This window comes from Puma concolor, chromosome C1, assembly GCF_028749965.1.
Source record: "Puma concolor isolate L17-30 chromosome C1, mPumCon1.1.hap2, whole genome shotgun sequence".
NCBI lineage: Eukaryota > Metazoa > Chordata > Mammalia > Carnivora > Felidae > Puma > Puma concolor.
In genome coordinates, this window is record NC_141674.1 from 48924946 (window position 1) to 48952886 (window position 27941).

The 27941-nt window shown below is 37.2% G+C and overlaps 1 protein-coding gene and 1 non-coding gene across 2 annotated transcripts in view; both read left to right on the forward strand.

The window, feature by feature from the left end:
* HOOK1 (hook microtubule tethering protein 1) overlaps nucleotides 1-27941 on the forward strand; it is a 71013-nt gene that overhangs the window by 10992 nt on the left and 32080 nt on the right. Inside the window, exons 3-8 of the mRNA XM_025935232.2 lie at nucleotides 4543-4615; nucleotides 8253-8303; nucleotides 9711-9843; nucleotides 20454-20521; nucleotides 22418-22480; nucleotides 24342-24425. Of these exons, the coding sequence (XP_025791017.1) occupies nucleotides 4543-4615; nucleotides 8253-8303; nucleotides 9711-9843; nucleotides 20454-20521; nucleotides 22418-22480; nucleotides 24342-24425 (472 nt within the window). The remainder of the gene's footprint in view (nucleotides 1-4542; nucleotides 4616-8252; nucleotides 8304-9710; nucleotides 9844-20453; nucleotides 20522-22417; nucleotides 22481-24341; nucleotides 24426-27941) is intronic.
* On the forward strand, nucleotides 23180-23306 carry LOC112849174 (U6atac minor spliceosomal RNA). Its single transcript, XR_003222599.1, has one exon. It is a non-coding gene; the product is annotated as a U6atac minor spliceosomal RNA (small nuclear RNA).

The window sequence follows — 27941 nt, forward strand, 5'->3', positions numbered from 1 at the left end:
ATTCTGCTTTCTAAGAAGTAGCAAAATTTAATGAGTAATTATTATTTACCTGAGGCAAGTATGGTAAATAATAAATCTTAAAAATCAATGCCCAAACTATATGACTTAGACTTGGAGAGTCATGGAATTATTGCTAGGGTTTTACAAGTCCTTAATTATTATCTTTGGCCTGAATACTTTTAAAAATATATGTAGATATTTAAAGAACACATGGGGAGAACCTATAATTACAGCTGCATTAGTGTCCCAGGATTGCCATAACAGAGTACCACAGAGTGGGTGGTTTAAAACAACAAAAATTTGTTTTCTCTTAATTCTGGAGGCTAGAAGTCCTACATCAAGGTATTGGCTGGGTCATGCTCTCTCTGTTGCCTGTAGGGGAGGATCATTCCTTCCAGCTTTGGTACCGCCGTTCCCCCCTCCCCCCTCCCCCCTCCCCCCCCCCCCCATTCCCAAGTCTGTGGCAGCATGGCTCCATCTCTGTCTCTTCTCTGCTTGGTTGTCTTCCCTCCATGCCCGTGTCTTTGTGTCCTCTCCTCTTCCAGTCGTATTAGTAATTTAGTTTGATCTCATCTTAATTTGATTGCATCTGCAATGACCCTGTTTCCAAATAAGGTCACATTGACAGATATTGGGGGTTAGAATATGAACATGTTATTTTGGAAGATACAGTTCAACCCACAACAACTATAAATACTATAGCATGTGACTTCCCCCAAAAGAAAGGCTTAATTTGGCCACTTTAAACAACAGATAACTTCTCTGCTTATTTCTTTTGCCTGTCTTGACTAGACATTTTTGCAAGAGGGAAAAGAGCGAGAACAAGAATGTAGAAACCCAGAGGCCTCAAGTACCATGCAGTTATCTCTTCATTCATTCAGTCAGATATTGGAGTATTTGAAATGATGAATCATGATAGCCAACATCTGAGTATTTACTAAGTTATAAGCCATTGTTATATACCCTACGCATATGTTATTTCATTTAATTTTTACTGTTCTGTGAGGTAGATATTCCTCAGTCTATACATGAAACAGAGGTTTAGAGAGGTGAAACAACTTTGGTAAAATCAAATAACGAGTTAATAGCAAAGCCAGGATTGGCATAGCTTTGGCCTGACTCTAATACCTGTGCTCTCCATCAGCTGTAATCCGTGAAATCTAGTATCTTGACCTTCTCCTGATAGATTATTCCTTTGGGGTCTTAATACATAAAAGGCCAGATGTGCATGCCCAAAGTACAGATCACAATTTCATGTGTTAACCACAGTAGGCCTTTTGATTGTCCAAGAAAAACTATGTCAGGGTGTCTCTTGGAGCAAAACAACTATGTTGTGTATAGTAACCGGCAGCTGTTAATTATTGCCTGTATTTAGTTGGTAAAATTGTTGAAGACAAACACTATGAGTGGAGTTAAATAATTTTATACTCATTCCTACTTACTTTTGTTAGACAACAATTGGACCATATTTTGCTTCCTCAGTCTTATGTCCCCTCGAGTTTCACTGAAGTTCTGGGAAGGATGAGATAAGGAGCTAATTGTTCAGGCCAGGAGTCTAGTTAAGACGTGTAGATGTGGCAGTGCAGAAGTGTAAGGAAGGATATGTCCAGAGTTACGAGGTTGGGTATCAAGGGGAAGGTTGGCTGCCGTTAAAAATGTTTCAGAAGAATGACTTGTTTATGAGAAAAGGAAGACGGCAGAAGTTACGAAGTATTTCTCAGAGTGTTATAGGCTGAATGTTGGCATCCATTCCAGATTTCTGTGTTGAAGCCCTGACCCCCAGTGTTGTAGCTGTACTGGAGATGAGGCCTCTGAGAAGCAATTAAGGTTAAATAAGGTCATAAGAGTGGGGCCCTGATCTGATAGGATTGGAATCTTTGTAAAAGAGACATCAGAGAGCTCACTCTCTGTGAGCACACCAAGAAGAGGTCATGTGAGCACACGGACAGATGCAGCCACCTACAGGCCGAAAGAAGAGAGCTGAGAACGAAACCTACCTTGCTACACCATTTTGATCTTGGGTTTCCAGCTTCCAGAGCTGTGCGAAGTAAATTTCTGTTATGTAAGCCACCCAGTCTGTGATCTTTTGTTATAGAAGCTTGAGCAGACTAAGACGTAGGGCTGAAGTTGATTTGGAGTAGAAAGAAAGACAAGGAGGAACACAAGATAAAAGGAGGAAAGCTAGAAGAGGTAATGTCTAGATCCATTTTCTAGAGGTAATTAGAACATAATTCTAGAAGCATATATGATGATATCTTTTAGAAGACTTGTGTAGTAGGGTTCTCCAGAGAAATAGAATTAATAAGACATGGATATATACAATAGGATGGACGCACACACACATACACGCACATGCACACGGGACAGAGAAATTTGTCTTTAGGATTGGTTCACATGATTGTGGAGGCTGGCAAGTCCAGAATCCACAGGTCAGGCCTGCAGGCCAAAGATCCAGGAAAGAGTGGATGTTGCAGCCAGAGTCCACAGGCAATCTCTTGGCAGAATTTACTCTTTCTTGAGGGGGGTTAGTCTTTTTCTTAAAGGCTTCAATTGACTGGATGAGACCCACCCACATTATGGAGGTTAATGTGTTTTATTTAAAGTCTACTGATTTTTTTTTTTTTATTAAAAAAAATTTTTTTAATGTTTATTTGAGAGAGAGAGAGAGAGAGCGTGAGCAGGGGAGGGGCAGAGAGAGAGGGAGACACAGAATCTGAAGCAGGCTCCAGGCTCTGAGCTGTCAGCACAGAGCCTGATACAGGGCTCAAACTCACGAGCTGTGAGATCATGACCTGAGCCGATGTCAGACACTCAGCCGACTGAGCCACCTAGGCGCCCCTAAAGTCTACTGATTTAAATGTTAATCTTATCTAAAAAAGTGTTTTCATAGCCACATCCAAGCATGTTTGAACAAAAACTGGGTATCCTGACCTAGCCAAGTTGATACATAAAATTAATCATCACAACTGGCTTACCTCTTTTACTTAATCTGATGTCGAAAGAAATGAATTTACTTTGATGACAGTTTTGACTTATTAGTAAATCAGAATTTTCAGGCAAGTGCTTGGTTAGAAATACACCATTCATATATTGAGCCAAGTCATTTTGGTAATTGTAGCCTTAGTATCTGGGAAAAGTTGAATATAATTAACATTAATTTGCTCAAAAGAAAATGGTTACATATTCCACATAGATGAATTAGAAATGAAGTCATTTTTGGTTACCCAGTCAAAGCAATATCTTCTGTATTAGAACATCTGAGGCAGAATGATTTGTGGAAAGCTAAGCACTGTGTTCTAGTTTTAGCTTTTCATTTTTAAATTCAAGTTTGGAAGAGGATCCCTTTAATTTCTTCCCTCACTTTTGTTGGCTTATGTGTAAAGTGAAAATCTAGACAAGACCTTGAAAACCTCTTCTAGCACTATTCTGTGATTTTATAGTGTTTAACTCTTTTCAAAAAAAAATTTTTAATGTTTATTTATTTTTGAGAGAGAGAAAGAGAGACAGAGTGCAAGCAGGGGAGGAGCAGAGAGAGAGGGAGACACAGGATCCGAAGCAGGCTCCGGGCTCTGAGCTGTCAGCACAGAGCCGGATGCAGGGCTCGAACCCTTGAACCGTGAGATCATGGCCTGAGCTGAAGTCAGACGCTTAACTGACTGAGCCACCCAGGCGCCCCTGTAGTGTTTAACTCTTAAAGAATGTCTCACATTCTCCTTTGAGTAGAGTTTTTGTGCTCTTTACTTTCCTGCTTTAATAGCTATTTCCCTGAGAGTCATGGTAGTAAATTATTCATCTTTATATTAATCTTGCTCAGTTCCTTACTCAGAGCAAGCATCCAAATTTTTGTTTAGAATATGTATGATCTATTAGTGGAGTTCACTATATAGTCAAATGTTATTCTTTAAAACCTTATTAAATACATAAAAAAATCAATATAGCAATTCATTGTCCTGGCCTCCCATGTTAATATGACTTCATGAGTTTAAAACTAAACTGTCCTTGTAGACTTCTCATTACACTCATTGTCCTCAGTTACAATCAAATAATTTTGGCCTTTTCTATATACTAGTGTGATTTGGGGCTAATTACATAGCTTCTCTCATCTTCATTTCTTTGAAGAGTAAGATTGAGGATAATCATAATCCTTTTCCAGTGACTACAATATTGAAAGTTACAGTATGGAAAAACATCAAGCCCAGTGCTTGATACAGAATAGACATATTAAAATGTTAGTTTTAATTTCTACCTCCCCCCCACTTTAGGATTGGGACTTATACATCTTCCTGCTACCAGAGTGTCTTGTATGAGATATTCAGTAAATGTTTATTAAATTGAAGATGCTAATGAATTAAGTAATTTATTATGAGAAATTCCAAAAGAAATCCTTAAGAATCACTAAAAATTCAGGGGGTTTAGTTAAATAATGTTTGCTATTCGTATTAAGGACAGGCTTTTAGATATAAAATAACTTTATTGATTTAATTTAGTACTTTCCATGCAACAAAAACATTTAAATGTTTTGCATTTGTGTTTTCATTTCAGAGATGTAGCTTGGTTCGATGAATCTTGGTTAAGCCGAATTAAAGAAGATACGGGTGACAACTGGAGAATAAAGGTATACAGAATGAGCAGTAGAAGCACTTAACCCAAACAGTGATTTTAAAATTAGCACTAAGCTCAGCTAAATCTTTTTTTAAAAATTAATTTAAGGGTGCATTTTATTGTGTGCAGTTTGTTTTGACACATGCATGTTCTTAGGTAACTACAGTCATAATTAGGTGTGGAACATTTCCATTAACCCAGAACATGCACTTACGTCCTTTCCCACTTAATCCCCACTCCTCGCTTGGCCCTGTGGATCTGCTTTCTGTCACTGTAGATTTCTAGAATTCTGTATAAATGGTAACGGACATTATTTACTTTTTGTTACTCTTTGTGTCTAGCATCTTTCACTCAGTGTGATGTTTTTGAGACTTACCCATGCTACCTGTATTAGGAGTTATTTATTATTATTATTATTTTCCTGAGTAGTATTTCATTACATTGATAGTCTACAATTTGCTTACCCATTCACCTGTTAATGGATGTTGGAATTGTTTCAGTTTTTAGCTACTATGGATACAGTTACAAAGAATATTTAGTATGAGTCCTTGCGTAGACATATGTCTAATTTCTCTTAGATAAATTCCTCAATGTGATTGTATCTGGTTATGTAAGTATATATTTGATCTTATAAGAAACTACCAAACTGATTTTGTTTCTTCATAAGTCAGTTTTGTTGTGTATTATAGGGCATTTGTGTGTTTCACTTAGGTTGTCCAATTTGTTGGCATACAGTTCTTAACTGTGTTATTTTGCTAGTATAATATTTGCTAATATAATATGCTGGTAACTCTGTGATCTTTAGTGATGTATCCTCTTTCTTTCCCGATGTTGGCAGTTTATGTGTTTTGTCTTTTTTTTCTTGAGAAGTTTGGTTTGATGTTTTTCAAGTTTTTTGTTTTTTGTTTTTTTTTTTAAGAACTAGCTTTTGTTTTTTTATAGATTTCCTCTCTGTATTATTTCCTTTCCTTTACCTACACCTTCTCTTCTTTCTTTATGCCTTAAAGTAGAAAATTAAATCATAAGTTTTAGGCACCTTTTTTTCCCCTAATTTAAGCATTGCCTTACACATCTCACACATTTTGACTTTCCATGTTAGTATTTTCATTCAGTTTAAAATACTCATTAATTCCCCATGTGATTTCTTTTGACCTACAGGTGGATTAGAAGTAGATATCTCAAATTATAAATATTTGAAGATTTTTTTAGGCACCTTTTTTATATTTATTGATTTCTAATTTCCATTTTTGTTTGATAACATAACTCCGTATTGAGAAATTCTTTTACATTTATTGAGACTTATTTTATGACCTAACATATGGTCTGTTTTGGTGAATGTTCCATGTGCCCTTGAACATGTATTCTGCAGGCAGATTATATCAAACTGACTGATAGTTCTGTTGCGTCTTTTATATCTTTATTGATTTTTCTTTGACCATCCTGTCAGTTATGGAAGAGGAGTCCTTAAATCTCTAACAATGATTGTGGATTTGTCAATTTCTCCTTTCAGTTCTGTTAACTTTTATCATGTAATTTGAATCTCTTGTTAGGTTTATATACATTATTTTTTAAATGTCTTCTTGGTGAATGAATCTACTTATCATTATGTATTCCTTGCTCTGAAGTCTAATTTGTCTGACATTAATGTAGCCACTCTAGTTTTATGATTATTTCTTGCTTTAGTGTATCTTTTTTTATTCTTTTAATCTGTATCTTTATGTTAGGTCTCTCATGTACACATCTAATAGTTGAGTCTTCCTTTTTTTATCCATAGAATATCTATTTTTTTAAGTTCGTATTAAAATTTATTTATTTATTTATTTATTTATTTAAAAAACTGAGTTGAATCCTCAGCAGCTTTTTTTTTTTTTAAGTTTATTTATTTTTGAGACAGAGAGAGACGGAGCATGAATGGGGGAGTGGCAGAGAGAGAGGGAGACACAGAATCGGAAGCAGTCTCCAGGCTCTGGGCCATCAGCCCATAGTCCAACACGGGGCTCGAACTCATGGACCGTGAGATCGTGACCTGAGCCGAAGTCGGACGCCTAACCGACTGAGCCACCCAGGCGCCCCTGTATTAAAATTTTTTTAGTGTTTATTTATTTTTGAGAGAGAGACAGACAGAAAGACAGACAGAGTGTGAGCAGGGGAGGGGAAGAGAGAGAGGGAGACAAAGAATCCAAAGCAGACTCCAGGCTCCAGCTGTCAGCATAGAGCCCATGTGGGGCTCGAACCCACGAACTGCGAGATCATGACCTGAGCTGAAGTCAGACGCTTAACCAACTGAGCCACCCAGGCGCTCCTGGTTTTTGTTTTGTTTTGTTTTTGTTTTTGTTTTTGTTTTTAAAGAAAATCTTCCGTTATTTTTCTTACATTCCTATTTCCATTTAAATCCTTGAACATTATTTCTAAACTAGCAGTTTTAACATTATTCTAATTCTTTCATCGCTCATTTCTGGGCTTGTTTCTATTGACTGAGATTTCTCCTCATGATCCATGTTTTTTTAATGATCCATATTTTCCTGCTTCTTCACATATGTAGTAGTTTTTTATTGGATGCTAAGCAGTGTTTGGATGCTAGAATTTCATTGTTGAGTGCTGGATTTTTTGTTTTTCTTCGAAGAGAGTCGGACTTTGTTCTTGCAAGCAATTAAGATACTTATGAATCAATTTGATTCTTCTAAAGTTTTGGGTGGGAGGCAGATCTAGGGTTATCTTTCTTCTAGGGCTAGTTTAGACAAACTACTAAGGTATGACCTTTTCAAAGTCTTTAGTGAATGCTTGTCTATACAGCATTGTCTCTTCACTCTGGCTGGTGGGAATTTCAACCATTTCTGGCCTTGTGTAATCTTTGGAAATTGTTCAGCTTAAAGTTCCCTGGCTTGTTTTTGCCTTGGGAGTTATTCTTGACTGGGGAAAAAAGTGAAATTTTTTTTGTTGAATCTCACTGAGTTTCTCTCGTGCACATGCAAATAAGTATTCAGCTGAAAGACACAAAACACTGTGTAGATTTCCGGAGCTCTTTTCCTCCATAGTGCTCACCTCTTCATTTGTCTGCCTACAAAGTCTAACTACCTTGACCTTCCTGAACTTCTGAAGTCTAACTCCTCAACTCAAGGAGAACCTCAGGCTTTGTTCAGGTTCTACCACTCCATTCCATGGAATGAAAATCCCCTCCAGAGAGAAATCTTGGACTAGAGTTGGACTCATCTTTTTGTTTTCCTTCTCTCAGAAATTAGAGTTCCATCCTGCCCAATGGCTAAAGCTTGGAAACAGTTGTTTCTTTGTGTTTTGTCCTGTTTTCTGTTGTTTTTGGCAAGAGAATAAGTAGAAACCTTGGTACTCATTCATGACTGGAGGTGAACATAGTCAAAGCTAAATCTTTAAAGTTGTACTTTTCCTCATTGTGTCTCATTTTAAATAGAATCACCCTGGTTAACCTATGTAAGCATGAAGACATTTTTAATCAAACTCCAATTAAAGCTTTCATGTTTAAAAAATATCATATGCTTGTATCTATAAAACTCTAATATATGTTTTTGTTGTCATTTTTATGAGGCCAGAGTTCTTATGTCTTTCACATTGGCATAAATTTTCCTTCATTACTAATGTGAAATAATTCATTGAATTCTTATTTTTTTTTCCATTAGGCTAGTAATTTAAAGAAGGTACTTCAAGGAATTATGAGTTATTACAATGAGGTATGAAAAACATCTGATTTGTTTAAATACCAAATCATATATGATGATTATATTGACACTAAAAGAAACTTGGATTTTAGTTTATAACATTTTACTGAAATGTAATTCATAATTAGAATATATTGTTTTTTGCCATGTTCAGAACACTCAAATTTTGTGAACATGAATAGGCTTAAACTAATATATTGGTTTGTAAAATAATGTTCCTTCTATATTGATACTCCTGAAATTGGTTTTTTTCTACAACTGAATTACTGTCATTTCTGTGTGACTTGATTTTAAAAAATGCAAAGTCTGTACAAATAGATTTTATAATTAAGTTGAAGTATTTCCTATGTAAGTATTATTTTGACATTTCTTTTCAGTGCAAGCAGCAGCAAAGGTATACTGTGAAATTATGCTTTTGTGCAAGTGAAATAGAAAATAAGCAAAATGGAAGTAGTATTAAAGTCACTTTAGATAGTACATTATTCAAGTAGGTTTTTTGTTTTTTTCTTATTCAATACCATAACAAGTTTTCTAATAGAGTTATTTGATATAAGAAAGTTTATCGCTTATGTTTGCAATCTTTTGGTTTGGTTTTGCCATTAAAATATTTGGTTTCTATTTTTACTCTTTTAAATTTTTTAATTTTTTCTTTATTTTTGAGAAGGAGAGAGTGCGAGCAGGGGAGGGGCAAAGAGAGAGGAAGAATCTCAAGCCGGCTATGCACTGTCAGCTCAGAGCCCAACGTAGGGCTCGAACTCACAAAACTGTGAGATCACTGCCTAAGCTGAAATTAAGAGTTAGGTGCTTAACTGACTGAGCCATCCAGGCGCCCTGGTTTCTGTTTTTTAAAGTTGTCACATATTTACACTTGTAATTTTTTCCAAATAATTTTAAAGACTGAAAAGTTTCAATTTATTAATGCCTAAAACTTATTTTGGAACTTTTTTTTTAATGTCAAGAAAATTTTTTAAAATGCTAAAAAAAGATAAGGAAAGATTAATCCATTGGATTTGTTAGATTTGCTGTTCTTTTGTAAGTGTGATGATTTATATTATGGTTTCTGTTATTCAATCATGCGTCAAAATATTATGCATATCTTTTGGCTTACGTAAATCTATTTTTGGAAAGGTGTAACTTTTGTCATAATAGATCAGGCTAGGGGTTTCTTAATCCCTTTGACAGTGGGATCAAAGGATATTGATGTAAAACCATTTTAGTTGCTGTTGGTTCGTTACTCAAAATTTTGGGATGCTGCTTGAACTTTGCTTACTGGTTGTAGTAAATAATTATGGATATATCAGTTTGTTGATTTATCTCATGATCCTGTTTATAATTTATTTTCCTTGTGATAATTAAATGTAATAAATTCTTTGTAATCTACATAAATGAGTGATCTAATTTATTGTCTCACTACTGCAGTTTTTGGGGCAGCAGATTTCTGAAGAACTCATCCCTGATTTGAACCAAATAACTGAATGTTCAGATTCTGTGGAGCTAGGGAGGTTGCTCCAGCTTATTTTAGGGTGTGCCGTCAATTGTGAAAAGAAGCAAGGTAAGTGAATTTCAATCAATTCAAAGTCAATCTGGGAATATTTACTTTCTAGGAACAACCTACATTGTTATAGAAAGTAGCCTAAAAATTCACTGTTGCATCTTGCACAAATCACCTGGAAATGTAGCCTAGGAGATCTTAATTCTATCCCTGTTCTGCTGTTAATAAGTTACAAATCTTAGTTGTACCTGGATTCTGAGATTTATATTCAGTGGCTAAATTAAATGTATTTTAGTTTAATTAATTTAATTTATAATATTCAGTGCTAGGACTTAGTGGATATTTAGTAAAAATTGTACTTGTTCATCTGCTACATTTTCTGATAGAAGATAGAATCTTAGGCTGATTCAGATTTTTATAAATAAATATGCAGATACTAAGTTATAACCCAAGCTTCCTCAGATGATATTCTGCTCTTTTCAGAAGAATGCCTGTCCAGCGTACCCTCCACTTAAGCAATCTGATGACACAAAAGGAATTGTTATATTGGTATATCCAAAAACAGTGACTCATATCCTAGTGAATACAAAAAGATCATTTTTGGTTGCATGTAGTGAATGAAATAATGAATGGAACACACCAAAATTTACTTCCTTCAGAGTCTTGCATTAGTCTGGGTGGTGAGATTTTTGTTGCTGATGTTTTTTGCAGGAGTCATCCAAACTTGGTCTCAGTACATCACCTTTATGAGAGAATGTTGGGTGCTTAAGTTTGTAAAAAACTGTAAGCCAGGATTTTAGAAGACAAGTTCAACATTATCTAGTGAAGTAATAATATGAGGCAGGTTAAATTCAATAAGAACAAACTCAGGAAGGAGAAAGATAAAATATATGAAATTTATTCCTTTGTTTTTTTAAGTTTATTTATTTATTCTGAGAGAGCTGGAGAGAGCATGAGCGGGGAAGGGACAGAGAAAGAGGGAGAGAGAATCCCCAGCGGGCTCTGTACTGTCAGCACAGAGCCTGATATGGATCTCAAACTCATGAACCATGAGATCATGACCTGAACTGAAGTCGGATGCTCAACCGACTTAACCACCCAAGCGCCCCAGAAATTAATTGCTTCTCAATAAAAAAGGACAGCGACTGGGTATCAGAAAATCTTGGTATTAGTTCATCTCTATCATCAACTAGCTATTTTTTTTCTAGGGCAAGTGAGTATTTCTCCACAGGCTTTTATTTTTCAGAGATAGTGTCAAAGATCTATGTATTGGGGTTTTTCACACAAATAAGGAGAATTTGGTCATCAAAAGTTATTAACCCTGTCATAAATTTTAATTACAAATTGACAAATAGCAATTAACTTATAAATCTAGCAATTTTCTGTTATTGTGATCCTTTTTATTTTTTATTTGTTTAATGCTTTGTTTTTCAGCTACTGGTTATTTATAACATCTGTTTGCTTAATTTTAGCACATTTGTCAGTTTTTTTATTGAAGTGTAATTGACATTCAATTTTATATTAGTTTCTGGTGTACAGCATATTGATTTGACACTTCTGTACATTACTCAGTGCTCACCATGGTTAGTGTAGTCACCATCTGTCTCCAATGTTATTACGGTGTTATTTACTATATTCCCTAGGCTGTACTTTCATTACTGTGACTAATTTATTTTATAACTTTAAGTTTGCACCTCTTAATTCCCTGTATCTGTTTCACCCATTCTCCCACTCACCCCTTCTCTAACAACCATATAAGTGAAATCATATGGTATTTTTCTTTATCTGACTGACTCCTTTCACTTACCATCATACTTTTTAGGCCCATCCATTTGTTGAGCCAGCTCTCATTCTTTGGCTGTGGCTGAGTAATATTCTGTCCTGTGTATGTAGACTTCTTCTTCTTTATTCATTCATCTATTGACGGATATTTGGGTTGCTTCCATATCTTGGCTATTGTAAATAATGCTGCAATCAACATAGGGGTGCATGTATCTTTTCAAATTAGTGTTTACATTTTCTTTGGTTAAATACCTTGTGGTGGAATTACTGGGTTGTATAGTAATTCTGTTATCTATGTTTTTGAGGAACCTCCGTACTGTCTTCCACAGTAGTTGCACCATTATATATTCCTACCAACAGCACATGAGGGTTCCTTTTCCTCCACATCCTCGCCAACACTTGTTATTTCTTGTGTTTTTTATTATAGCCATTCTGACTGGTATGAGGTGATATCTTATTGTGGTTTTGATTTGCATTTCCCTGATTGTTAGTGATGTTGAGCATCTTTTCATGTACCTGTTGGTCAGTTGTATTTATTCTCTGGAAAAATGTTGGGGTCCTCTCATTCTTAAATCAGGTTGTTTGTATTTTTGGTGTTGAGCTGTAGAAGTTCATCATGTATTTTGTATATTAACCCCTTATTAGATAGATAATTTACAGTTATCTTCTATTCAGTGGACTGTCTTGCCTCAGGAGACATATCCATAAATATGTTGCTAAGGCTGATGTTCAGGAGATTACTGCCTGTGTTTTCTGTTAGGAGTTTTACGGCTTAGGTCTCACAGGTTTCCCAGCACCATTTATTGGAGAGACTGTCTTTTTTCTATTGTTTATTCTTTTTTTTTCTTAATTTTTATTCATTTTTGAGAGCGAAAAAGAGAGAGAGAGAGAGAAAGGGAGAGAGAGAGAGCAGGAGGGGCAGAGAGGAAGACACAGAATCCAAAGCAGGCTTCTGGCTCTGAGCTGTCAGCACAGAGCTGGATGCGGGGCTCAAACCCACAAACCACAGGATCACAATCTGATCTGAAGTCAGATGCTTAACCAACTGAGCCTCCCAGGCACCCCTCCATTGTATATTCTTGACTTCTTTGTCATTGATTAATTGACCGGGTAGGTGTGGGTATATTTCTGGGCTCTGTATCCTATTGCATTAATCTATGTGTCTCTTGTGCCAGTACCAGACTATTCCAATTACCACAGCTTTGTAGTGTATCTCGAAACCTGGGATTGTGATACCTCCAGCTTTGTTGTTCTTTCTCAAGATTGCTTTGGCTATTCAAGTTTTTTTGTGGTTCCATACAGGTTTTAAGATTATTTATTCTAGTTCTTTGAAAAATGCTTTTGGCATTTCGATAGGGATTGCAATGAACCTGTAGATGTTTGGGTAGTATGGACATTTAACAATATTAATTCTTTCAGTCGATGAGCATGGTACATCTTTCCATTTGTGTCATCTTCAATTTCTTTCAGATTTCAGAGTACTGGTCTTTCACTTTATTGGTTAAATTTATTCCTAGGTATTTTATTTTGGCATAGTTGTAAATGGGATTGTTTTCTTAGTATGTTTCTGCCACTTCATAGTTAGTATGTAGAAACACACCAGATTTCTTTATATTGATTTTGTATCCTCCATCTTCACCTCATTTATTAATTGTAGTAGATTTTTGGTGGGGTCTTTAGTGTTCTCTATACACAGTAGTTTGTCATCTGTAAATAGTGATGATTTAACTTCCTCCTTACCAGTTTGGGTGCCTTTTACTTCCTTACTTTTCTGCGGTTGTCGCAGCTAGGACTTCCAGTAGTACTGTGCTGAATAAAAGTGGTGAGAGTGGACAGCCTTACCTTGATACTGATCTTAGAGGAAAAGTTTTCAGTGTTTCATCATTGAGTATGATGTTACCTGTGAGATTTTTTTTATATGACCTTTATTATGTTGAGATATGTTCCCTGCAAAACTACTTCGTTGAGGGTTTTTATCATAAATGGATATTGTACTTTGTCATATGCTTTTATGCATCTTTTGATGTGATCACATGGTTTTTATTAGTCCTGTTGTTGATGTGATGTATCACATTGATTTGTGAATATTGAACCACCCTGGCCCTCCTGGAATAAATTTCACTTAATTGTGGTGAATGATCCTTAAAGTGTTATTGAATGTGTTTTGCTAATATTTTGTTGAGGATTTTGGCATCTGTGTTTGTCAGAGTTATTGGCCTGTAGTTATCTTTTTTAGTGGAGTCTTGATCTGCTTTTGGTATCAGGGTAGTATTGGCCTCATGGGATCAATTTGGAAGTTTTCCTTCCTCTTGTATTTTTTGGAATAGTTTGAGAAGAATAGGTATTAACTCTTCTTTAAATGTTTGGTAGAATTTACTGTGAAGCCAGCTGGTCCTGGACATTTGTTTATTGGGAGGTTTTTGTTTTTTTTTTTTTTAATTACTGATTCAGTTTCATTACTAGTAATAAGTCTGTTTAAATTTTCTTTTTATTCCTGATTCCATTTTGGAAAATCATATGTTTCTAGGAATTTACCCATTTCTTCTAGGTTGTGTAATTTGTTGGTATACAATTTTTCAAAATATTCTGTTGTAATTCTTTGTATTTCTGTGGCATCAGTTACTATTTCTTCTCTTTCATTTTTTATTTTATTTATTTGACTTTTTTTTTTTTAATTTTTTTTTTTCAACGTTTATTTATTTTTGGGACAGAGAGAGACATAGCATGAACGGGGGAGGGGCAGAGAGAGAGAGGGAGACACAGAATCGGAAACAGGCTCCAGGCTCTGAGCTATCAGCCCAGAGCCCGACGCGGGGCTCGAACTCACGGACCGCGAGATCGTGACCTGGCTGAAGTCGGACGCTTAACCGACTGCGCCACCCAGGCGCCCCTGACTTTTTTTTTTTGACTCTTGATGAGACTGGTTAAAGGTTTATCAATTTCATCTTTTCAAATAACCAGTTCTTGGTTTCATTTCATTTCTATTGTTTTTTAGTCTCTTTCCTTAATTTTACTCTAATCGTTATTATTTCCTTTCTTCTATTAACTTTAAGCCTTCTTCTTCTTTTTCTGGTTTCATTAGGTGTAAGATTAGGTTGTTTGGGATTTTTCTTGTTTCTTGAGATAGTCTGGTTTGCTATAAACTTCCCTCTTAAAACAGCTTTTGCTGCATCCCAAAGATTTTGGATTCTTGTGTTTTCATTTCCATTTGTCTCCATGTATTTCCTCTGATTTCTCTGTAACCCATTGGTTGTTTAGTAGCATGTTGTTTAGCCTTCTTGTATGTGTGGGGTTTTTTTCCAGTTTTTGTTTTTAATTTGATTTCTAGTTTCATACCATTGTAGTTGGAAATGATGCTTATTATTATTTCTGTCTTCTTAAATTTATTGAGCTCTGTTTTGTATCAACATGTGATCTTTCCTGAAGAATGTTTCATGCACACTTGAAAAGAATGTGTATTATGCTGTTTTGGGATGGGATGTTTTGTATATATCTGTTCAGTCCATCTGATTAAATGTGTCATTCAAAGTCACTGTTACCTGGTTGATTTTCTGTCTGAGTGGTCTATCCAATGACATAAATGAGATGCTAAGTCCTCTACTATTGTATTTCTGTCAGTTTCTCCCTTTATGACTGTTAATATTTGCTTTATGTATTTAGGTGTCTCTTTGTTGGGTACATAGATATTTACAATTGTTATATCCTCTTGTTGGAATGATCCCTTTATTATTATGCAATGCCCTTCTTTGTCCCTTTGCCACAGTCTTTGTTTTATTTTTTTTATTTTTTTTTTTTTAAACAGGAATCGTGTGCACTTATTTATTTTTTATTTATTTATTTTTTTATTTATTTTTGGGACAGAGAGAGACAGAGCATGAACGGGGGAGGGGCAGAGAGAGAGGGAGACACAGAATCGGAAACAGGCTCCAGGCTCTGAGCCATCAGCCCAGAGCCCGACGCGGGGCTCGAACTCACGGACCGCGAGATCGTGACCTGGCTGAAGTCGGACGCTTAACCGACTGCGCCACCCAGGCGCCCCCACAGTCTTTGTTTTAAAGTCTATTTTATCTGATATAACTATTGCTATCCTGGCTTTCCCCCCCCCCCATTCCATTTTCATGGAATATTGTTTTCCATCTCTTCACTTTCAGTCCTATTTGTGTCTGTAGATCTGAAGTGAGTGTCTTGTAGGCTCATATAGATTTAGCATATAGATTAGTTTTTTCTTTTTTTTTTAATGTTTATTTGTTTTTGAGACAGAAAGAGCATGAATGGGGCAGAGAGAGAGGGAGACACAGAATCTAAAGCAGGCTCCAGGCTCCAAGCTGTCAGCACAGAACCCGATGTGGGACTTGAACCCACAAACCGTGAGATCATGACCCAAGCTGAAGTTGGATGTCCAACAAATTGAGCCACCCAGGCGCCCCTAGATGGGTCTTGTTTTCTTTTTTTTTTTTTTAATTTTTTTTAAATGTTTATTTATTTTTGAGAGAGAGACAGAGACAGAGCATGAGAAGCGGAGGGGCAGAGAGAAAAGGAGTCACAGAATCTGAAGCAGGCTCCAGGCTCTGAGCTGTCAGCACAGAGCTCAATGCGGGGCTCGAACTCACAGACTGTGAGATCATGACCTAAGCTGAAGTCGGATGCTTAACCGACTGAGCCACCCAGGCACCCTGGGTCTTGTTTTCTTATCCATTATGTCACTCTATGTCTTTTGATTAGAGCATTTAGTCCACTGACATTTAAAATAATTATTGATAAGAATATACTTATTACCCTTTTGTTAATAGTTTTCTGATTTTTTTTTTTTATAGTTCTTTGTTCCTTTCTTCTTCTCTTGCTCTCTTGTGGTTTGATGTCTTTCTTTAGAGTTATGCTTGGATTCCTTTCTCTCTATGTTTTGTGTATCTATTATAGGTTTTTGATTTGTGGTTGCCACTGAGTTGATGTATAATATCCTGTGTGTTTGACAATTTATATTATGTTGATATTTATATTAAGTCACTTAAGTTTGAACACATTTTGAAAGCACTAAATATTTACTTCCTTCTTCACATTACATATATAATGTAATAGTTTACATCCTTTTATTTTTTTTGTATCCTTTGGCTAATTTTTGTAGATATAAATGATTTTACTGCTTTTGTGTTTCATCTCCATACTGGCTTTATAAGTAATTAATCTACTGCCCTTAAAATACATTTGCTTTTACCTGTGAAACATTTTCCCTTCATAATATTCTTACATCTGGTTATATCTTTTGTTTCCCAAAGAATTCCTTTTAAAATTTCTTGTTAGGCTGAGTTAATGATGGATGAACTTGTTTAACTTTTGTTTGTCTCAGAGACCGTTTATCTTTCCTTCATTTCTCAGTGATAACTTTGTTGTGTAGCGTATTCTTGTTTGTAAGGTTTTTTCCATTCAGCTCTTTGAATATATCATGCTACTTCCTTCTGGTCTACAAAGTTTCTGCTGAAAATTCAACTGATAGCCTTATGGAATTGTCCTTATATATAACATTTTTATTTTCTCTTGCTGCTTTTAAAATTCTCTATCATTATTTCATTTTAATTATATTTATCTTGGTGTAATCCTCCTTGTATTCATCCTGTTGGATGCTCTGTGTGCTGTCTGGACCTGGATATTTGTTTCCCCAAATTAGGCAAGTTTCCAGCTGTTATTTCTTCAAATAATTTTCTGCCTTCCTTCTATCTTCTCCTTGTGGGACCCCCTAATAATATGAATGTTATGTGTGGTAATGTTGTAGAGTTCCCTTAACCTGTTCTTCTTTTTTTTTTCTTACTTTTTTCTTTTTGCTGTTCAGCTTGGGTGCTTTCTATCACTCTGTCTTCCAGATCGCTGATTTGTTCTTTTGCATCATCAGATCTGCTGTTGATTCCCTCTAGTGCATTTTTCATTTCAGTTATTGAATTTTTCAGCCCTGACTGGTTCTTTTTTTTATATTTTCCATCTCATGAAGTTTTCACAGAGTTCATGCACTCTTTTCTCAAGTCCAGGGAGTGTCTTTGATTGTTAGTTTTAATTCTTTATCAGGCATGTTGCTTACCTCTGTTTCATTTAGCTCTTTAACCATGATTTTGTCTTGTTCTTTCATTTGGGGTATATACTTCTGTCTCCTGATTTTGTCTAACTCTCTGTGTTTATTTCTGTGTATATTAGGTAAGTCAGCTACTTCTTCTGGTCTTGAAGATAGTGGCCTGGTATGGAAAAGTGTCTTACAGCACAGTCCCTCCTGGTCATCAGAACTAGGTGCTCCAGGAGTATCCTCTACATGGGCTGCCTGTGCTCTACACTTGTGGCTGGGCCATCATAACCTTCAGCCCAGCTAGCTGCAGTCACCTGCTTTACCTGCTGTGGATGCACTGGGCAGGATTTGCTCCCAGTGCTATTGAGAGGCCAGGCTGAGGCTGCCATGGGCCAGTTGGTGGGTGGGGCTAGTGGTCAGCCTAGCCACTATACCACAGTTAGCCTCTATACCACAGCTGTAAGTCTCAATGAAGAGCAGGGCTTACTCCCTGTGCAGCCAACTAAGAGGCCTGGCTGCAGGAATTGCAGCTGTGCTCATGTTTGGGATTATTTACTCACCTCCTCAGCGTTGGAGAACTATGGAGTGGGACAGGCCTGGCCAGTGCTACCTGTCAGGTGTGGCCGAGCTGGAGCTAATTTGCAGGGTTGCCTGCCAAAGCAGGCAGGTTGGGTGGGGCATGTCTGCAGGGTAGCACTGGGGCAGAGCTTGTGGCATCAGCGAGCTAGAAGGAGAGTGTTAGAACTGGCTCCCAGAAGCATCTCCTTAGTGGGGGAGGGAAGAAAAGTGGCACTAGCCAGCATTTTACCCTGGGAGGAATCTGCAGATCCTGCCCTTCATGCACATACTCTGAGATTAGTCACTGAATTTCCTTCATGTATACCCCAGGTGCTTTTCAAACGGCTGCTTCTGTGCTGTGTCTAGGGCTGAGTTATTTAGTGTGCTGGCTCTTTAGGGGGGTGGGGGAGGATGAGACTCTGTTTCCTATTGCCTTCAGTAGGAAACTCTCTTGGCGTTGCTGATTTTTAAAGCTCCCAGTGTTAAGTCAGATATTATAGGGACTCATCAGACACAGGGTTGCCCAGTGTGAGGTCTGATCTCGCTTCTCCATCCTTGTATTGCCTGTCCTGTTTGTGGTTGGTCCCACTGGGGATTTGGTTCCCAACCATGTCTTTGCCGCCCCCCTACCCTTTATATGTGGCCTTCTCTCTGAGACTAGCTAAGGAAGGTCTGTTTCACTAGTCTTTAGGTCATTTTCAGAGTTAGTTTTGCGTAGATGTAGCTGTTGCCTTGGTGTGTCTCTGGGACAAGTTTAGCATCCTCTTACTCTGCCATCTTTTCCACATTTATCAGTTTTAATAGTCTTTTTCAAAAAAGTAACTTTGGGCTTTCACTGTATTTTGTCTGCACTATTTAATATCTGTTCTTTTATCTCATTTCATCTCTTTTCTTGTGAATTAATCAGTTCTTCCTATTCTAAGTTATAATTGACATTTTCAGGTGTAATTTTCCCGCGTTATGATTTTGTTACCTTCCATGAATTTTAATATTATTTTCATAATTTAGTTCCAAGCATTAATAGAATTTTTGTCCCCAGAATTTTGAAAGGAAATTCAATTTCAGCATACGTAAATAAAAGTTTAGCAAGTGGTAAATATAAAGAAATAGTTTCACTGTCTTGTTAAACACATCAGTGTTACCTAATTGGATTTAATTTTGGAGATATGTGTGCTCTCAGATTTTAGGAGTGAGCAAATAAATGAAAAAAAAAAAAACTTGCAGTAATTTAATTGAAACCTAAAATACACCCAGCATGTAAAACAGCTTCCACACCTTTATACTTTCCAATGAGAATTGTTTCGAAATGATTCCAAGGTATTGCAGTAGTCTCAGTCTTGAAAGAATGAACTTGTTTGGTTAATAGTACCATATTTATCTTGGTGGGAAAAGAGATAATTTTTTTGAAGGTTTCAGCAGACTTGAAACTCTCCGTTACCCAGAAAATCCAGTTAAAGGAAATCCTTGCATTGCCTGTTGTTTCTCTACTTAACTCTTCCCCTTCCCCTCCCACTCCCCACCTACTGGTCAGGTGCATATCAGAATCTGTCAGAATCTTTGTCCAGTTCTTGACTTCACAAATAAAAGAAAGATTTAGAGAACTTTTGGGAGTGTTCCAGGACAATCATTTAAGCAATAAAAATATTTGAAAATAATGTTTTTTTGGAAATTTGGAATTATATGGAAATTGTTTTAGCTGGAGAACATGCCATCAAAGTTGATTATGTAAATATATGAAACACCTTTTCTTATGGTTCTTCATTTCATATTGGGACAGACTTAACTTATTGCATGTGTGTTTGTGGTAAGGCATAAGGATCTCCTTCAGATAAGACTTGATGAATATTGAGTATGTGTTTATAGGAGGCTGTAGAAGTCCCTTCTTTGAAAGCCTTCCTGAAATGAACTACATAGGTGGTCAGATTTAATTCTCTTGGCTGAAGATTTAACATTCATTTAATATGTATGAATTCATCCCATAATACTGAACATCTAAGAAGAGGGAATAAATTGTCATAATTGTTTTAAGATTAATCATAATTTCTTCTTTTTCTTCTTTTATAAGAAAAGTAGAGGTTTTCTTCTTTAGGAAAAATAAAACATTTAAAATTTGGGCATCTTAATTCTGCTTATATAATTTTGGTGGACTTATTTCTGGTGGAAAAATATACTTGCATAAAGAAGTATGTGTGGTAAATGACCTTTATACTATTAATTGAATGGCTAAAGTAACATGGGAAAGAGTAGATTCTTTTTATCATATGTCTTTTTTTTTAAATCACAGAACATATTCAAAATATAATGACATTGGAAGAGTCTGTTCAACATGTGGTCATGACTGCTATTCAAGAGGTAAGTTTTTATTATTTCACCTATGTATGAAAATCCTAAACCTAATGACACAAAAATTATCACGTAAATCTTATGGATGTATATTTTTCTACTTGTATAAACTTGCCCTTTGCAGCAGGTTTATTTACCTTAAATTAGTGTGCCTTCCTTTCTTTTCTTTCTCCAAAATATCTTAAAAAGACTTCAAGCCCAATTTTAGTACTTCTGTATTTTATTTATTTATTTTTTTTTATTTTTTTTTTTTTAAATTTTTTTTTTCAACGTTTATTTATTTTTGGGACAGAGAGAGACAGAGCATGAACGGGGGAGGGGCAGAGAGAGAGGGAGACACAGAATCGGAAACAGGCTCCAGGCTCTGAGCCATCAGCCCAGAGCCCGACGCGGGGCTCGAACTCCCGGACCGCGAGATCGTGACCTGGCTGAAGTCGGACGCTTAACCGACTGCGCCACCCAGGCGCCCCAGTACTTCTGTATTTTAAAAGATAAGTTAATATTGTCAGGTTCCCTTTTTTTTTTTTTAACGTTTATTTATTTTTGAGAATGAGAGAGACGGAGCACAGCAGGGGAGGGGCAGAGAGAGACAGAGACACAGAATCCAAAGCAGGCTCCAGGCCCCCAGCTGTCAGCATAGGGTCTGATGTGGGGCTTCGACTCACAGACCATGAGATCATGACCTGAGCCGAAGTCAGACACTTAATGACTGAGCCACCCAGGTGCCCCTGTCAGATTCCCTTAAATAACTTCACCTAAGCAGGATAACCTCTGACCAGATAGGAATCTTTTTTTCTTTTTTTTTCTGCCAATTAGAGTAGTCTTTCTTGAAATTTTAAAGCATGTGTGTAAACATATCTTACATTCATTTTCAGAATGGAGGAACTGTGAGCAAATATGGTGATAGGTTTGGGAGTCAGGTAGCCTGGGTTCAAGCGAATCTAGATGTGTAGGTTGAACCAGAACGGTTCAGAATTCACATGGTACATGTTGATTCTTAACATCAGACTGAAGTGCAGTGTAGAGGATGTCCAACGGGAGGTAGAATGAGGAATTAGTGAGTACAAGCAGTTTGACAGGGGCATGATTTGGAAGGAGGCATCTCACAGGATGTTAGCAGTGTGTGCTCTGAGTTTGCGTTGTTGACTTGAATTTAAAGCATCATAGTACAGGGGCGCCTGGGAGGCTCAGTCAGTTAAGCATCTAACTTCGGCTAATGTTGTGATCTCACGGTTTGTGGGTTCGAGCCCTGCATTGGGCTCTGTATTAACAGCTCAGAGCCTGGAGCCTGCTTTGGATTCTGTGTGTCCCTCTCTCTCTGCATCTCCCCTACTATCTCTCTCTCTCTCTCTCTCTCTCTCTCTCACAAATTGAATAAATATTAAAATAAAAACGAAAAGGAAAAAAAAAGCATCACAGTACATACATCTGTGTTTCATATGCAAAAAGGTTACTTTTATAAGATTTTTTTTTCCATATAATTGTAACTCCTACTTTTAAAATGACTTCTCAAATTAGGAATTTTGCTATATCACTCATTTAAAGGCTGTATTTTAAAAGTGTTAATTTTATGGGAGAATCTTTTTTTATTATTATTTGATGTGTTCAGTGTTATTCAGTAGTTCATCTTTTAGAATTTAGATTACAATTTTTCAGCATACAAGTATTTTAAATTTATCTGTGCATTTCAAGTACACTTTATTCCTGATGTCCCCACTGATGTAATAGTTGAAATGTTGTGTTATTTAGCTTAAGTCTCTAATAAAGTTTTTATTTAAATAATATTCTAAGGATCATCAAGGGAAACTAAATATAAAGCATTTTACTGCCCTTTTAAGTAAACTTATTTTTACTTCATAACTTAGTCTCTTTATTGTACTTAACATTGCTACTTTAATTTCCTAGTTGATGAGTAAAGAAATAGTGAGCTGTCCCACAAATGATGCTGTCGGAGAATTAGAGCAACAGGTAAGTATCTTAGTATGTGGGGAGAGTATTGAAAACAGTCATGCAGTTCCTTAGCCAATTACTGTCATAAGGCTTACATAGGCGAACATATGCAAGAATATTCTCCTCCATGAAATGTAGCTTGTTTATCCTATAATATCTCAATTGAATATTATTATGAATTCCTTCATGAATGCAAGTAGTGTTGGTTTCCAAAAGTTTTTATGATCATGTTCAGAGATGAGTGACATTGAACTTTCCTTCCAAAACTTCTGATATATATGTGGCTCATGCTAGATGATTGCACAGTTAAGTAGCAGACAGTTGAAAAAATTCTGCTAAGTTGTCATTTATCTAATATGATAATTTTTGTCATGTTGCTGTCCTCTCTCCTGATTGTGAAGAAACAGCTCCATGACCCTGCGCTCAAGTCCCCTTTCCCCAGTTCTAGGTTCTCTTGCATGCTGGTTCACACGGGGGAGGGCACTCTCCTGGGCTGTGGGGAGGGGCACAGGGACAGGCCGTTACATCTAGTGCTTTTCCTGCTCTACTTTGGAACACCTGTTTTTCATGAGTGTCACCAGGCATCTCACCAAGTATTCCAAACTAAAATTTTCCTAAGAAATTTCTATTTGAATTTAAACACTGTGTTTTTTCTAAATTTTGTGTAATGAAATTAAACATCCTCTAATATTCTGCTGTTTGAACATTTCATAAGGAGTGATGCGTGAAAGGGGAAAAGGTTAGCGCTCCCTGTCACAAGGCTGGAAGAGGCCCTCCGGCCTGACAGCACACAGCTCAGTTAAGGCCTTGTCACCCCCTTCAGGGCATCTAACCATCGTTTTGTTGTTGAATCACTGTATGATGTATGTCACTAATATAACATTCTATGTTAGTGATACTTCAGGTTTTTTTTAAAAAATGCACATTGAACCAGAAAACAAATTTTTTTTCCATGAAGATTTACCTAAAATTTTATTTCTGTGGGACCTTTGCTTTAAATATTAATGAGACGGTGTAAATATTCACACAGAAACAACAAACTGAGACTTATTTGTTAATAGATAAAATTTTCTAATGTTTTTGTTTAAATTCCAGTTTGTTGACATACAGTGTAACATTAGTTTCGGGTGTACAATTTAGTGATTCAATTCCATGCCACATTCGGTGCTCACCACAAGTGCTCTCCTTAATCCCCACCACCTGTTTCCCCCATCCCCCCACCCACCTCCCCACTGATAACCATCAGTGTGTTCTCTGTAGTTAGCTTATAAAACTCAGCACCCAAAAAACAAATAATCCAGTTTAAAAATGGGTAGAAGACATGAATAGGTATTTTTCCAAGGAGGACGTGCAGATGGCCAACAGACACATGAAAGGGTGCTCAACATCCCTGATCATCGGGGAAACTCAGACTAAAACAATAATGAGTGCCCTTCTTTACTGCAGCATCCATGCAGCTGATCTCTGTTAGAGAAAAGCACAGCCATTTATTTGAATTGAGGTCACTATAGATGCATGATTTCCATCTGCAGTTAGGTCTTCATCATTGTTTTATACTAATCAGCACCTTCTCCCATGACCAAACACCTTTTTCACACAACTGTCCATTTGCGTCTGGTCACCCTCTTAAAATCTTCCCCCTCACTCCGACTAGTAGTCGCTTATTTATTGACTGTCCACTACATCCCAGAGACCCTGTGCCGACTGCTTTTCCTATGCTGTCTAATTTGCATAGTAACCCTAGAAAGGTTCAAATGGAGACTTAAAGAGAGTAGACTTGTTGATGAATTTGAATGTCCGTGTCTATGTGTACATACACATATTTTTCAACTTGTGTCAGAACACATCTTTCTAAGAATCAGAACGTTTTCTGTTTCAGCTTAAAAGGGCCTTGGAAGAACTTCAAGAAGCACTAGCGGAAAAGGAAGAACTGAGGCAAAGGTGCCAAGAACTGGATATGCAGGTGCAGAAGAGAAACCTATCCGAGGGAAACTTCCTCTTTAAGTTTACGGAGGTTTTATTGTAAATAATTCATTGGCACAGTGGCTTGGAGGAGGGGTTCCATTCCAGGGAGGGAAATTTTAAAGTGTTTGTTATAGGCTTGAACATTCAAGCATGAACTTCCTAGTTACTTTTCTCTTTGAGTTGAAAATTGGTGATTATTTCTTTGAGAAAATCATTTTAATTGTGGAATTTCAAGTATTTAGATGAGCCCTTAGTTTCTTTTGTAAAAAGGAGAAATTCAAGTATCTACTGCATAGAGCGAATATTTAAATGAGGTCATTTATGGAAGTATTTAGAAGTGCTTTTCTCCCCTTCCCAGTTAAATGCAGGTACCAAGTTTGTTTTGCTAACATGTACATGTATCTGAATCCATGTGTATATAATTCTTATATTCACATGTATGTATATGTTAGCAAAATAAACTCGGCATGAGAGACAATAGTTAACGTTTAATAGGGTAGATGGTCACACTAGCCCACCTATATTCAGATGGTTGTATCCTCTCAAACAAATTACTTAATTTCTTTATAGTTCAGTTTTCTCTCTTGAGAAGTGTTGTGATAATAGTGTGTATCTCCCAGAGTGTTTTCATGAGGATTAAATGAGTTACTATGCATTAAGCACTTAGAGTAATACCTGACGCACATAAGCACTATGTGTATTTGCGCGTATTGTTGTTATTGTTATATGAAAAGTGCAAACGCACAAGTTATGCAGTAAGTCTTAAAAAATTATGCCAAAGGGTAAGTGTACTGGCATAATGTGCTAAATGTATATTGCACGTTTTTGTTCAAATAATGAGTTACATAAATAATTTACTCTCTGAAAAGTAAGAAGACAAGGAACAAGGATTGTGAGAGCATCATCCTGGCTTGATGAGATAAAGATCTAGACTGACAGGGCTGGGTAATATTTCTAATCTGTAAAGGCTTGCACATGAGGAAAAGAGAAGTGACTAGGTCACGGTGACTCAGCTACTTAGGACAGTGACAGCACTGCAGTTTTGGTCTTTTAATGTCATTCTTTAAAAAATCAGTCCCTCTGTGTTTGAAAAGAGTTAATGTTTATATTTGAACAAAGCCAGTACCTCAAAATTAGGGGGCTTTCTATATGTTCTTCTTTCATGTTTCTTGGCCACAGTTATGTCACACATTACAACAATTGCACACACACATACAAAGCATCTGAGATGAGTTATTGCCAAATAGGATCTTATTCACCTGCCAGAATACCTGATATAAAGAACAGAGGATTGAATTATTCAGGCCTTAGCAGTCTTATGTAGTATCTCTGTACATTTTCTAGAAATTCTTATTTGATAAAGAACACAAAATTCTATGTTAGAAGATGTGTTTGTTATACACAGTGAAGAGCATGTGATCACCTGATTTTAGCAGTAAAGTACAGACAACTCAAGTTTTAGCATTTTGATTCTAGTATTAAAATAGAATCAACCCTCAGATTAGCTGCACACAGGAAATGAATGATTATATAATAGAACAAAAAGTAATTAATTAACAACATAGAATCCACATAGGTTCACATGACATATATCCCAATTTTATAAGGGACATTTTTTTTCATTTTTTTTTTAATGTTTATTCATCTTTGACAGAGACAGAGCCAGAACACGAGCAGGGGAGGGGCAGAGAGAGAGGGGGGTGTAGAATCCGAAGCAGGCTCTAGGCTCTGAGCTGTCAGCACAGAGCCCTACGTGGGGCTCGAACCCACGGACTGTGAGATCATGACCTGAGCTGAAGTCGGATGCTCAACCGACTGAGCCACCCAGGCGCCCCATAAGGGAATTTGTTTTTGAGAAATCTTTACTTTTAATCATATGTTACTTGAGAGTTGTTTTTGAATTGGGGCAGAGGGGATTGTTTTAATACCTGACCAAATGTAGCAAAAAAAGAAAAATAAGCTGCACAGAAATGCACCAAGGACAGGTAAACAAGAAAAAGGACGTAACTTGTGAAGTCAAAAAACCGACAGTCAAGGAAAGAAGCAGGCATGTAATGTTGACAGAAGTGCTGCATAGCGAGCATCTGTTCTCCTTTCCTCATCCCTGACCCACGCAGGGGGATCCACGGGAATCTCGATACTTCTCCCTGCGGTCTACACAGTCAGGAGAGTCACCCTTTGATTCTTTTGTTTTCTTTCACTAGACTGGGGAGGAGCAGCTAAGACACTACGGGCCTGACTCCTGATAGGCAGTCTGTAGAGCTACACACTGCACTGGGGAGAGGGCTGATGTCCAAAGGATTTCCTCCCTGGGAGTGGGAGACACTGCTCAGCACTCTGGTGGAAGGTATTTAAACCTCAGAAGTGAGAGTGTAGCCCAGGTGTCGAAAAGACTGCGCCTTGCCTCAGCTTGCCCCCTCCTTCCCTGACCATTCCCAAGGCTATGGAATGGTGTGGAGGGAGAACAGCCTCCACCATAATGAGAGAGGAAGGCACACTGGATCTTCAGTAGAGTGGAGACGTGTTGAGGAGTCTTCAGCCCACACTGGAACATCTGGTGTATCCTGACTGCCAACAAAGCACAAGTTAGATGGAAAGAATAGAAGCGTGACATCCGTGCAAACAGTGCAGACTAAAGTGCACGTAAAAGACTTCAGCCGAGCTTAGAAAAATAATGTTTGCTTCATGTTGTGGAACAGCTTCCTCAGAACACATCAGTAAAATAGATGGGGCGTGAAGACAACAAAGTGAGGTTTAAAAGAAAATTGCAGATGCACAGAAACTAATCACCGAATAATGGGAAACACTAGGCTTTATCCTAGGTAAGCCATTGAACTTCATGAATAGGAGAAGAACGAGTCCTTGGTTGTTCAGGTAGAAGAGGCAAATCACCCACAAAGACCAGACCATCAGGCTTCCCTACAACTTCAGTACCAGAATTTGGAAGAGCAGGATCTACCAAGTGCTTAGGGAGGCGGCATTGTGGCCAGATGAAGAGCTCAGGTGCGGACTCACGAGCTGTTCTTGAAAAAACTGCTTGTTGATGGAGTCTAGCTAGCAAACATGTTTTAATCGAAATGAAGAATGCAAGAGTGGAGATTCTGTGGGGAAGGATCTGGTGAAGCTTGAATCCTTTCAAATACAGAACTGTGTTGGTTCTGTGCAAATTATGGTCATAAATTCTGATTCAGTAAATCAGGAGGCAGGTCTGATTATGTGTACTTAAAAAAAAAAGAAAGAAGAACTCCACGTGATATTTGGATGTGAAGTTTTGAGGAACTCCGTTCCAATCAGGATATTATGGGACCTTCAGGCAAGTTGTGACGTTTGCCACTAGCTTTATTCTGCCCTTCCAGCCACCATTCGTGACCCCCGGCAGCAGTCGGATGCGGTCCTTCACTTGCGGTAATAATGCCGTAGCAGTGGTCAGCCATTCTTGCCTGGGGTACATTAGAGAAGACATGCTCCTGTCCACTATTGTACAAGATACGTTTATATCTGAGGCAGTGATTTT